General features: G+C 34.2%; 2 protein-coding genes across 3 annotated transcripts in view; one reads left to right on the forward strand and one right to left on the reverse strand.

Annotated features, from left to right (window-relative positions):
• The first annotated feature begins 9,571 nt into the window (after positions 1 to 9,571).
• On the forward strand, positions 9,572 to 12,424 carry LOC127805882 (uncharacterized protein C24H6.02c). The gene is made up of 2 exons (XM_052342709.1): positions 9,572 to 9,771; positions 11,838 to 12,424. Exons 1-2 carry the CDS (start codon positions 9,696 to 9,698, stop codon positions 12,329 to 12,331), a joined length of 570 nt encoding a protein of 189 aa, XP_052198669.1. The 5' UTR covers positions 9,572 to 9,695; the 3' UTR covers positions 12,332 to 12,424.
• A 560-nt stretch (positions 12,425 to 12,984) lies between these two features.
• The window catches only part of LOC127806787 (ABC transporter G family member 24-like), a 32,484-nt gene continuing 31,416 nt past the window's right edge, over positions 12,985 to 14,052 (reverse strand). Inside the window, exons 14-15 of one of the 2 annotated variants that reach the window (XM_052344302.1) lie at positions 13,513 to 13,713; positions 12,985 to 13,198 (exon numbers count right to left, since the gene is read on the reverse strand). In XM_052344302.1, the coding sequence (XP_052200262.1) occupies positions 13,557 to 13,713 (157 nt within the window). In that variant the 3' untranslated portion in view covers positions 12,985 to 13,198; positions 13,513 to 13,556. Of the gene's footprint in view, positions 13,199 to 13,233; positions 13,714 to 14,052 lie in introns of those variants that run through there. The other variant, XM_052344301.1, reaches the window with a different exon arrangement.

The raw sequence follows: 14,052 nt of genomic DNA on the forward strand, positions 1-14,052 counted from the left end.
GTACCGTTCCGAGGGAGCCTATGGCTCGGTTGTCGGGAGTACCGACGGATACAGGTGACGGGAGTACCGGCCTGGGACAGCGCGCGCAGGTTTGTGCAGATATTTGTTGCCTTTCAGGGCAGCGGCAGGTTGGTATGGGACTTGGGTGCCAAGTGTCTTATGTGGGCCCCAAGGACCGGTATGTGCTTTTATTTTGTTATGCTATTGAGCTGTTGTGTTGTAGCGTCTCATGGCTTGTGTGTACCTGGGGGTTTATTTTGGGAAGAGTTTTTTTTGGTTATACTCAGCCTACAGCCTTTCTTTTCCTTATGCTTGCTGAGTCTCTCGACTCACCTTGCTTTCCATCATTCCAGGTAGTGGCGGCGTGGGCCATAGCAAGGGAGTCAGCTTTAACGGCAGAGTCGGTGTGGTGTACAGGCAGTCTCGTCAATCCCTATCCACTCTGATGATTGTGTAGGGTCTACTCTATTATTTTCTACTGTGCCAGGTGTTTTCTCGATTCTTGTGTATTTCGGCACAGGAGTTTGTGTTTGTTTATTTATCTTGTGACCGCTGTGTTAGCGGGGTACCCGTAGTGCATGCATGTGTTTTTCTTCGCTTCCGTTGCTCTCATCTTTGAGTATGCATGCCGGGGTGGTTTTTGTCTGGTGTCTCATTCTTTTCTCCTCCCGTAGGTGCTCCCGTTCGGGTAGTCCGGGTGCTTGGGATATCCGGGCGGGGGTGCTTACAAGTTTTGTTTCTCTAAATAACTCAGCTTGTAATGATTGTTTACTAAGCCCACAATTTGAATTTTTCAACACATCTAATGGGATAGAAAATGTTGAATGTGCAGTGCGACCTCCGACCAGTAACAATGATGCAATTCCAGATGAAGCCACAGTAATAACAATATGCCCAAGGTTGCGACATTTTAATGCTATCGTATTGTACAAAAATGTTTTCCCTGTTCCAGCACCCCTATTTAGAAAGAAAACAACTCATTTATTTTGAAAAACTGAATAAGTGATTGTGTTATAAGCATTCCGCTGTCCATTGTTGAGACAATCAATAGAAATTTGTGGATCTGTCTGTTGTGCCTCACTCTGCAATTGTCGATGTTCGAATATCAATCGATTACCAACTACTGCACTCCAATTTGCAGTAGGTTGTGGCATGGGTGGGAAGTCAATTAAACTTTTGCCTGATTCATGAAGCATTTGATTCAAAAGATAGAGACCATAATCTTTAATTTGAGCCTCAGTTGGGTTAGAAATGGCAAACAATGTACGAATCTTATGTGCAAGATCATCACATATATGCGTTGAGAATTGATTCCATAATGCACATGGATCTAGTGGAGAGCACTCGGTGAGAATAATACTAAACAATCTCCTCAATTGATATCCAGTTTTCATAACTGCCGCATCTTTCAAGCATTGTATCCATTCTTCATCATCTTCTTAAAGCCCCCTTGCAACATATGCTAATTTAAATGTATCATGCACAACATTATCGACCGTGCGTAAAGACCGAAACGACTTTGGTCCTTTGACAACAGTTAGTAACAAACGCAGATAAAATCTTTCACCACAATTAGGGCTAGCAAAATACATTCTACCAATTGCAAATCCCCTTTCTCTTGATTTTCATCTCTTTTCCGACTTGAGCCAAACATAATGCTGTGGAAATTCTTGATAAGTGAATGGACATTCATCTTCACTGCTAGCACAATATGCAAAGAAACTAGTAAGAGTTGACATTTGTTGACCAACTCTAGATTGAATCGTTTCTAATGACTCTTCTGGGTTAAAAACAACGCGATGCATTCCAGGTAAATGAAGTGCCAATCGTACAACTATTGGCATCTCTGCATGCAAAAGATGACCAAATATTCGTCAAGTAGCTTCTGGAGGTCTAATATACCTTGCATCGAGATATTGTTGAATCTCATTTATCATTCCTAACACCATCGTTGTACGATCATAACCCTTATAAATGTACTTATGTATATACTTGACACATCTCATCCCGGCACAAACTTCCACATTTATATGACAGTTGAAAAGTTTAGAAAGATATGGATTGTATGGCACGACATCCCTGTTATCAACTTCTTGCCCCCTCATAGTATACACTTGACCATTATTGCGACGACGATAGATAGGGTATCCATCTTGATCCATAGTTGTTGTTTCTGTAAAAACTCGAGGGTATCTCTTAGTGCATCTACCATTTTCCATACATGGTACCTGCGAATTTCGAGCACCACACGGTCCATGTACCATACAACATTTGATAGTTTCAAAAAGTACAGGATCATCTTTTAGGTCTGGAAATTCTGCACAGACTAATTTGTCTACTTGTGTACATGTCTGAATTTTGTCTAGGCCCTTAAGAAATAAAAGTGCACGCATATGAGGGAGGCCTCGTTTTTGAAATTCAATTGTAAAAACATGTGCAACTTTATTTCCAAACACCTTATTTGTTTCTATCACCTTCATCAAATATTTTCTCTTCAACTCAAAAACACGGGCAATTAAATCAGGACGATCAATAGGTTTTTGATGTGGTAATAATGCTGAAGTAATTTCTGGCCAATTGGGATTTACAGTCATGGTTAGAAAAATATCTGGGTGTTGATTGTATCGCGTGATAGCCATTGAATCTTAAAAAATTTCAAACATATGTCTTGGACTACCAGTAAATGAAGATGACAAAATAAACCTTTGACCAATTTGACCAGGTCGCATATAATCTGGATCCATATCTGACAACTCTTGGTAAAGCTCGGCCCGAAGTTTCACTTGATTAAGCTTGTAGTATGTCAATCGATTTTGCTCAATTGCAGCCCAAGCATCTACCAAAAACTCTTGAAATAGTTTTCCACCTCTCAAAATTGTTGAATACTCTGTGGGTCGTTCAAACAAACGATAACTATAAAAATCCATTTGAGTAAGTCGATCAATTGAAGGTCGATCATACTGAACATTCCATAATTTCAATTTAGGTTCCCATCCAAGCTCACCATATGGAAATAATAAAACATAATGTAATGGCAAATATGCTGGGTGACATTCATTAATTTGCATCAACTCATTATTTCCTCGAAAATGTAAGATAATATCTCTCATTCCACTTGTCTCTGTTCCATCACCTGGTATTACAATTGCAATCTCATCTGCAGTTGGTAGGTTATACCGACGTCGATCAGTTCTTGAATTGTAATGAAGATGAGCAGGTAGATTGTGTCCTGCCGAGTCTAATTGATGTAAAATGACATGAGCCTGGCGAAATTTATCTACAAATGCATTGACTTGCAACAAACTATCCTGAATAGTTTTGAGAACATCCCTTCTCAAGATAGGATTTCTACGATTACGAATTTCTAAAGCTGAATCAGGGTCATAGATATACAGTTGAGCATAACTCGCATCCTGCCCTGGTTGTGGTTGTAGTGATCCTGTTCGATGTCGCAATTCCCCGTGTATTGTGAATGATGTAGGGCCCCTTCCACTGAGTACTCTAGGATCTGATGTAGCACCAAGACTCGTAAAAGCATTGGCTGCGTTGTATACTCGAGTATAACTTTGAAAGGATTTTGATTGATCATTATTCCCATCATACAACGCCTGAAGTGGTAGAGGGGGTGTAATAAGTAAAGGTAGCCTAACTTTTCCTTCCAAACAGCAAGTTCCGAATAAGAGACGTTTCATAGATGATTTTGTCAATTTTTCATCCATCCAATGTAAGGCTGAACAGTAAGGACATAATACATCCATCTTGCCAAGATAGTGGCGGCAAGAATCCTTGGGTACCCGGACGTCAATTGATGTACTCATAGGCATGTCTTCTAATTCATCATCAGTACATAAATCTTCTTGAAGAAATTGATTTATAAGAGTAGACCTATGAATATTTGTGTATAAATAAAAATTTGTAAAACAAAACAATATGAGTAAAAGTATGTATTTCAAGATTATACACAGTAGTTTACCGATTTCTTTGCAGAGTTAAAGATGTGATTGGCATAGAAAACGAACATGTAGAATGATGGGTAACCATTATTCGTTTTTGTGCCGAATAAGAATCTTCAGTTATTGTTTCCCACTCTAACCCAGTGCGATCGCAACGAATTGGTGTTAAAGAAGATTGTCTTGGGTTAATACATTCCTTTGATCTTTCTCGTTCTCATCGCAGGCGTTGTCCCAATTGGTATGCAGAACATGACTTTTGATTTTTTTCACGTTCTCGTCGTGCACGTTGGGCCAATGTAGCTTTTGATAACACATTATCATTGTGTGCCTATAATGAGAACATTTTAGGAGTATGCACTTGTTGGTTTAAAGACACTACCCATCTCTTTAGTGTGTAATATTTTCTACTTTCCTTTTTATTCTTCATGTTCTTTCCCTAAAAATTTCTTATAGAAAAATAAAAAATTAAAAAAACTATATTATGTAGTTTTCTATTTTTTTTTATGTATTTCTCTTATAAATTTTCTTCTCTTATTCGTTTTCTTCTCTTTTTAATAGACAAACATATTAAAAATTCAGATTAATGCTTACTTTAACATGTTTTAGAAAAACATTCCACATTCAATAAAAAGAATTTTGAATAAATATTTGAAAAGAAACTTTTTAAAAATGTACATAGAAAAGAGTACATAACACTATGTAATTTTTAAAAAAATTAATATGACAATATTCGAAAAAGAAACTTTTAAAACTTGTTGAGAAACCATACCACATAATGTGCATTTTTCTTTCCTTTGCCAGAAGGGATAGTCTTTTCTTTTTCCTTTGCCTTTGCCTATAATAAAAAATAAGTAGAATATATTTATAAATTATTTTTAAAATGATAAAAAAATGTATGTCCTTACCTCACGAATGCAAATAGTATTAAGGTCACGCTCATCGCGAATAACAACATTAACATTTATTTCTTGAAGAAATCGAACCTATACATACAAATATGTTAGAGTGATAAATAAAATTTTATACACATAAATAAAAAAATTAATAAACGGAATTGATATTACGGTTCGGTGTAAGTCTCCATCCACCTATAAAGTATGAGGAAAAAAACATTCTATTAGAAGAAAATTAGATATGATAAGTTTTTTTTTTTTTTTTTAAAAAAATAAGCCTTACATTATAAGAGAGGTACTTAAAATTATATGAAGAAAAAAAAACTTACTTGACCAAAAATAGTGATATTGTCCATAATTGTTGTACTTCAACCTAAAAATATTTGATTATATAATTTTAGACACCAAAAAATAAAAAATTAGCAATACTAAATAGTTAACATGAATTTATTTCGCAATGTCATGTTATTTCAAAATCAATTGCTACTAAATTAAATAATAAACTTTAATATTTTATTTAAATAAATAACTGTCATGCATAAAAAATACTTAACGGGTTATAATCAAGATATATTTTAACAATCACATTAAAATGATAAAATTAAAATTGGAGCACAACAATTGTTCAAATTTGAACTCTTATCTTTTCTAACTGACTTCATTTTTATATAAATGAAATTAAAACCAAAATCAAAACCTGATATGAATAATTATCACTTGGAAAGTCCATGGCAATCATCGCCCGTTGCTGGCCACCATGGCTGCGGCCATCAATGGAAAGAACCCTAATTTGGGGTCGAAGAACTTTGAGTTCTTGAGTGTGAGTGGTTGGGAACCCTTATATTCCCTGACCCCCATGGGTCAGGAACTCTTGGTCAGGGAACACGTTTTTTTTATGTTATTTTAATTTAAAAATTTGATTATAATAAAATAAAAAATAAAATTAATAAAATAAAAAATAACACATAAATGAATTCTTTTTGAGTAACCATTAAAGAAAGAAGTTTTTATTTCTTTTGAAATTAAATCATTTATGACTGTTTTTTTTTATTTAAAAATTTTCAAATGTTGTAGTCCATAATTTTTTTAAAAATTGATATTTAGAATACTTAATATTAGATTCCAAACTGAAAATTAAAAAATATTTTAAACATGAGAATCTATGCATATATTTTGTATATACACATAGTGTAGTCCATAATGTTTTAATTGCTTCTAAACATTATGTATATACACATAAGTTTGCTTATAAACTGTTTAATATTTATGTATGCACATAATCAATTAATCTTAATTAAAAATTTTTAAAAATTGCCACCCATGGAGCATCTTTTGACGCCCATATACATACACAGCATCTTTTGCTACATACACATAAATAAATTAAATTTTTAATTAACAATAGAGCATCTTTTGATAGAAATGCTCATAACTCAGACATGTATTTGCTCATTCAAGTGACAGTAAGATCTTGACAGAAACCATTTGATAGAAATACATACACATAAATACACAGAAACGAACTCCATTTGATAGAAACGCTCCCATTTCACTTCATTTGACAGAAACACTCAAATAAATAGAGAAACGCTCATTAATTAAAAATTTGACAGAAATGCTATATATATGCATTTCTGTTAATCCATATGGATTAAACATTATCCGCAAATGGATTAAACATTAAGATCTTGCATTAAGAATTATTCAAATGTACACAAAATAATAGTAGGATACACATAATCAAATGTACATAATGAATAATCAAATACACAATTAGATACACACATACACATAATCAAATACACTAAATTAACACACATATTTGTATACATAAACTAAACTAAATTAAATTAACACTAAATTAATTTACACTAAACTAAATTAAATTAACACTAAATGAATTTACACTAAACTAAATTAACACACACACACACGTGTATATTAATTAATCAAATGTACACTAAATTAATAATTTTAAAATATCAAATGTACACAAAACATAAAACACTATAAAAAATACACAAAATAATATGATACAAATAATCAAATGTACATAAATTAACACACATATTTGTACACAGTAAACTAAATTAAATTAACACTAAATTAATTTACAGTAAACTAACACTAAATTAAATTAAATTAACACTAAATGAATTTACACTAAACTAAATTAACACACTAAATTAACACACACACACACACGTGTATATCTTTATAATACACTAAATTAATAATTTTAAAATATCAAATGTACAAAAAACATAAAACACTATAAAAAACACACATATTTGTATACAGTAAACTAAATTAAATTAACACTAAATTAATTTACAGTAAACTAACACTAAATTAAATTAAATTAACACTAAATGAATTTACACTAAACTAAATTAACACACATATCTGTATGCATAATCAAATAACACACACGTGTATATATTATATCTAAATTAATAATTTTAAAATATCAAATGTACAGAAAACATAAAATAATATAAAAAATACAGAAAATGATAGGATACACATAAACAATTAGATACACATATACACATAATCAAATAAACACATATCTGTATACATAAACTAAACTAAATTAAATTAACACTAAAGTAAACTGATATCTGCAACTGTTTAAATTAACACATATCTCAACTGTTGCGCTGCTTCAAACTAAATTAATACATGTATTGAAGCAGCGCAACAGTTGCAGAACACCAAATATATATATCTACATAAATATATAGGGGACCTTTTGGAAGTGGGCGACAACGGCGTGGCGGGGGCGACGACAGTGCGTAGCAGGGGCGGCGATGCAAGGAGCAGAAGCAGCGACGATGGCGTGGGTGGGTTACGCGGCGGCGAGAGAGGGAGAGAGACAGAGAAGGGGGCGGGCGAGGGGCGGCGACGATAGGGTGAGTGGGTTGGCCGCGGGTGAGAGAGAGAGAGAGAGAGGGAGAAAGAGAGGCAGTGTGGGAAAGAGGGAGTTTTGGGCGAGCAGGTGGGAAACAGAGAGGGAGAGAGAAAGACAGAGAGGGATGGGATGGTTTTGGGCGGGCGGCTGCGAGGGAGGGAGGCGGGGACGTGGATCTCAGCTGTTGAATTAATTTGAGAATTGATCTCAGCCACACAAACATAGATTGTCTCTACACATTTTTAAAAATCTTCTTGCTATATTATATAGATTATTTGACAAAAATATATTAAAACTCAAATTCTAAACTAAAATATATGTTTTATGAAAATATATTATAAATATATTCTTAAATTAAAAAAAATATGTTTAATTACGTATTAGAAAACATTATATATGTCTATAAATATGAAAATATTATACATGTAAAAGTATATTCATATATATAATAATTTTATATAAAAATTGCAAAAAGAGAAAAAGAAAAAAGAAAACAAACAACTTCTGGCACATTGCCAGAACTGACCATAGCCGCTGTGAAGCCAAAGCAATTTACTAGCGTATTGCCAAGATGAGTTCAATTCAATTGTTGAGAAAGAGAGAAGAAGTAACAAGATAAAGGAATTTGAACAAATCTGGCTCCTAACCAATCAAGAAGAATCACAATGTTTTTCAATCGATTTTGAAAATTTTTGAAAAAATTATTTTGAGGCGTAGAAAGAAAAAAATATAGTAATAAAAACTATTGCGTAAATTTTTAAATCCAAAATGATCCAACACTATCGGTTTAGAAGTAGAAGCAAGAGAAAATAAAGGAAAGAAAGACAGAAATAAGGAGGGAGTCATTGTCGTCGAGAGAGAAAAAATATTGGTGAAGGGAGATAAAAGATAGAAGAAAAGAGAAAAAGAGACGATGGTGTTTCAATTATTTAAAAAAGAATTAGCATGTTTTAAAAGATGGCGAAGGTCTTAATGGAACATAGTTTATAAAGTCAAGAGATATTAGTGTTATGATTAAAACATTTGAGATATAGCGTTTGCTTTTGTCTAAATCTAAAAGATATCAAACATTGATGATGCTTTGACCTAATCACTAATTAAATTTATGATTTGTACGAGATTTGAATAATGACCTAATTTGAGTTGAACTTAAATAAATTTCATAGACAAAACAAAAATAATGAAGATTGCATTGAAGTTTTTTGGGATTGCTACTTCAATACTTGAGTCAACAAAAAACTGAACAAAGATTTGAGAGTTATTGTGATAAATGTGGTCATCTAATTGATTTCCATTTATTATGGTGAGCTTAGGATATAGTTAAATTATGTTGCAAAGTCCATAATTGTCATCTTAATTTGAAATTATTGAGGTAAAAATCACGTGTTATTTGAAAGTCGAATCATTCATTCACAATTTTTAATAATTAAATTTAAATTATTTTCTTCTTGAATAGTAAAGATCAAGAACTTATCTTAATAGACATTTAGATTTGTTTTAAACCTGAGATTATAATTTGAGTGTTGAATAAATGGGATTAATGTTTTCTAACTAGGGTTTCTATTAATGTTTTATATTTTAGATATTACTCTGGGTGGTTTGTTATTTTGAATGAACCTAAAGCCTCCATTGGAATTATTTTGAACCTTTGGATGAAATTGTGTTGTCTGTTAGATGATCTGTCCTCGTACAGTGACGAGTCTCGTTTATGTCATCATATTTTATTTTATTTTTTTGACATCATTAAATATATTTGAACTTTTTTAAAAGGAAAAAGGTCATGGGCCGGGCCGGGACATCTATGCATCTGTCACAGCCCATTTCGCGCGGCGCTGGCTTCCCGGCCCGACCAGTTCTTCAATCATCCATTTGCACGCAGTAGAGCTCCGCTGATTCCAGGCCGGACGACGGGGAAATCCCGAATTCTTCTCTTCAATGGCAGCTCGGCATATTCAAAGGCGGTTACTATCAGCTTTCTGCAGTACAGGCCCTCAATCCTCTCCTTGCAACAGTAATCTCTCTATCTCTCTCTCAGTTGAATTAGGGTTCGTTTCGCCTTTCATTTGATTTGTACTTTTGGCCGTTCAGGCGCTAACTCTGGTTTACCTTATGACATGTAAATGCCTCAACTCCGCTTTAGCTTGTGATATGTCATTTAAGGTTGCATTTTCGATAGGATCTTTTGACCCAGTTAATTGTATTTGGAATTTGAAATTTTAAATCCATTATTTGGTTACATAATTGTTGGGAACATTTGGATTTAGGTTCAAATCCACTCTGGCTTTGGACCAAGAAATAGAATGAAAGAATTTGAAATAATATTATTTGAAGTCTCACTATCCAACCTAATGGGATTTCATTTCAAACCAGAGATGACGATTGTTGTTGATGCTTGTTTGCTAATAAAAATTAGTAACTGCAAGCTGTTGTGAATTTTTGATGTCATTGTGAAAGCCGCTTGAATGAAAACAGAGAAGAGTTATATTGTCTATTGAGGTTAAATTCTTCTGAAACAACTTACTGGAAAATTTGAAAATTTTCCTTCGTCCTTGTCTCCTTAGGTGGAAAAGGAAAGAAAATTGAAATAAGGAAAGAGCTATTTTTTAACTTGCATCATAATATGTGCTCTCTACACATCATAATTTTCTGAAAAATACTGAGTGCACACTTTTTAATAAATAGAATATGGTACTGTACTGTCACATATGTTTTTAGCAATGAGGACGAAGGTTCATCTTAAACCATTTATGGGTCAAACCTACAAATTTGGGTCAAAATCATCACTCACTAAACCCAGACAAAGTTCATGCAAAGTTTTGGTAAATTTGTGAAAGGTTTGTGACATCCTGTTATGCACCTTAGACTATATGAAACTTGAGAGATATGTTAAGAGCACTTCACTTATTTTGGACACTAATGAAAATTGCATCTCTCCCCTTTGTTCTCTTTTTGGTAACATTGTTATAATAGACTAAACTACTGATGCTACTCCTCAGAATGGAGTGTGGTGGGTTGAAATGCGCTGTCTTTAAGATTACATGAAATTAAATGAGGCCATGTCTGGTTTGCAAATTATGCTCATATAGTCTCAGTTTTTGTAGAAATTGTTTACCAGATCATATGAAATTAAAACAAGTTATCGTAGTCTTATCATTATATTTCCACAATAGACTGTCAAAAGCTTTATATTCTTTTAAAGAATGGCACTGATAAATAATTTGATATGGAGCCCTTTCAGCTGTTCGTTAGTTTATTGTATTATGAGTGGTCCTATTATGCTCATTTAGTCTCAGTTTTTATAAAAATATGGAGGGTTTCATCATTATTTTTGACTGCTCCTAGTGACCAATCCCATTCAGAAATCCTGCAATGATTTTGCCAGTAGTTACAGTGTTTTTGTTGTTGTTGCTATTGTTGTTTAATTCATAATTTTTGTTATGTTTGTCTCTGTCTGTTGACCCCTTTAATTGTTATGTTACCAATTTTCAGAGTTTTGGGGAACAGCGGTATGCATAATTTTTTTTTTCTTTTGTTAGGTAAAAGGAGTATAGATAATTTTTTAACTAAGTTGGTTGGTCTGAGCTTGCAAAACTGCAAGGCATGATATTTGCACTAGATTTCAACTATTTGTATTTTTCCATAGAAGTTCCATTCTTTTATTGTAATTATTTGGATTTGACTGTATAATGTTGCAAGACACGCTCATTTTGGGTTGTTAGTTGCAGTGCTTCTCGTTGGTTACTTGGTACTATTGGGTTAGATTTCTCTGTTCTATTTGTACGTTGTCAAGTTTTGCCGTTGCGGGGGAAGGCATTCTTGATTGTTTAATAAATATACTAACAAAGAAACAGATTGTGTGCTCATTGTTCTCGTTGGTTACTTGGTACTTAGAGCTTGTTTTTTATTTGTTTATTCTTATCTGGATGTGGTCTTAGATTCTCAAGGTTTCTTGCTCGCTTTACCAGTTTTTACATGGTCTCTACTCATTGCAAACATCTTTTCTCTGTCTTCCTGTCCGGGTGTTACTGTCTTCCTCCCTCATTTTTTTTTTCTTTATTTTGTATCTACTGCTTGCAGGACGCCCATGGCGATTTTTTCCTGCTGCAAATTCAGTTGTCAGCAGACATGATTTATGTAAAAGAAGAATTCAGACCATGACTGAACCAAGCGAGCAGGCTGTTGAAGAAGCAACCAGCTTGAGGCCTGATTCCGACTCAGCAAAATTACCCGCCAACGCAACAAGTAATGAAAATTCTGCTGTGAAATTCAAGGCCGACCCCAACTTGAAGATATCTGCCCGGCATGATCTTGCCATGATCTTTACTTGTAAAGTCTGCGAAACAAGATCCATCAAGACAATGTGTCGTGAATCGTACGAGAAAGGAGTGGTGGTGGCGCGCTGTGGCGGATGCAATAATCTCCATCTGATTGCAGATCATCTGGGTTGGTTTGGACAGCCGGGGAGCATCGAGGACTTCCTGGCAGCTCGCGGGGAAGAGGTGAAAAAAGGCTCTGTTGATACTCTGAATTTAACACTAGAAGAGTTGGCTGGAAAGGGATTTGGAAAGTAGAACTTGGGCAAAAAAATCTGGGAAACGTCACAAATGTGTAATGACAAAATCACTTATGGAGAATAGGAATTTTTTCTGATGCTTATGAGCTTATCGGCATGCATGAATCTTCTACGGTACAAATATACATACGAATTGGCTAAAATTAAAAATGATATTGTAAATGCACCAGTCTCGCTTTTGTGACTACTTACCCCTGGCCAGAACATGAGGAGAACAGACGGTGATGAATAAACTACAATCAGCAAATGGAAGCGAGTTCTTTTTTAAGTATAAGGGAAATTTTTTCATAAATTAGAGACGTAGCATGCCCTCATCCGGCCAAGAAAAAAAGAAAGAATTAAGAGTCTTCTAAGTAGCATTGCATCATCTATCTTGAACGGGGTAAAACCTTATCCACTTTTAACCAAGGGCTATCATTTGTTGGAATAATCTTTACATTGTGTTTGAGAAGGGGGCTTAGATGAAAAAGACTCAAATTAGTTGGCCCAACCCCCAGCAAATCTTTAGTGAGTGTTTTGCTAGTAATGTTTGAAATTAAATATTTGCTAGATACACTATTCTAAAGATTTTTTTTAAAAAGAATAGATGGAATGGAAATGAATATGACTTTTTGTGTTGATAATATTAACCTTTAATAAAATTTATTCAAGTCTCATAACTTATAAATTGAAGGAAAATCGATGGAATAAAAAAGAGTATATATTTGTGTGTACACGTGTGTGTGTGTTGACAGTCCATATTTGTCTTTAACTTAACAAAGGGTATTAATTCTCATTAGATGGGCATATGGTTTCCACGATCTGCTTCTCCAACTGAACACAAGCAGTAGCCTCCTATAGCTATGAAATCAGAGAATGCAGCTATCTGAAAAGAATGTTGACACAAGATTAATGTCAATATACAACCTTAGCAAATTAGACTCATTCCCGCAGAAAAAAGGGGCCTAAAGAATTATAAAAGCCCCCCCCCCCCCCCAAAAAAAAAAAAAAAAAAAAAACCCAAGTCATGGCCGGTTCCTAATCAAATTGTAAGAGCCATAACATAATATTTGGGTAAGAATTTCACAGAATAATATCCTTGGAACATGGAAAAGGAGGCACTTCGATCTCTGAGAGAAATATTCTGATACTGTGGGGGTATATCATGTGATGCAAGCTTCTTAAAAGTTAAAACCTCACCTGGTTTTCTGGGTTAGAATACAGAAACTTGCATGCAGTAGGACTCACTTCTTTTGGAAGGTGACCATGCCAACGAAAGCTATAACACGACTGATCACGCCTACCGCAATGAGGAAGGATACACAGAGAGCCCAGTCATTAAGGTTATAGTTCATTTCCATAAGTGCACCGCAACGAGTAATGAGCCACACCCCAGTATACCTGAAGTGAAAAGATGATTAGTGGAATAGAAAAAAATCGCATGCTCACAATATGATTCCATAATGACATGGAGATATCTAAGGTTCTGCAAGTGGATCAATTGTGCTAAATGTAAGCATTTTGACAATTTCATGTAACTCAGCTGTCAATATTCCTATACACAATGTAGCTCGATTGTTCTTTTTTATCTGAATGGTGAGATGGACGACACTGAGGGTAGAAGTAGTTATTCCTTCTTACTTTAATTATTTCAGATATATATTGAGGTTAAGCCTGTGAATCAGAAATTGGAACAAGAGTAGCTGTTTAGTATTCCAGAGGGAAATTGACAGAGCAATA

Source organism: Diospyros lotus, chromosome 7 (genome assembly GCF_014633365.1).
Source record: "Diospyros lotus cultivar Yz01 chromosome 7, ASM1463336v1, whole genome shotgun sequence".
NCBI lineage: Eukaryota > Viridiplantae > Streptophyta > Magnoliopsida > Ericales > Ebenaceae > Diospyros > Diospyros lotus.

Excerpts from the sequence above, each read along its gene's own strand:
- LOC127805882 (XM_052342709.1), top strand. The coding sequence starts at position 9,696 with ATGGCAGCTCGGCATATTCAAAGGCGGTTACTATCAGCTTTCTGCAGT. Across the intron at positions 9,772-11,837 it reads TCAATCCTCTCCTTGCAACA|GACGCCCATGGCGATTTTTT; the intron begins GTAATCTCTCTA and ends TACTGCTTGCAG.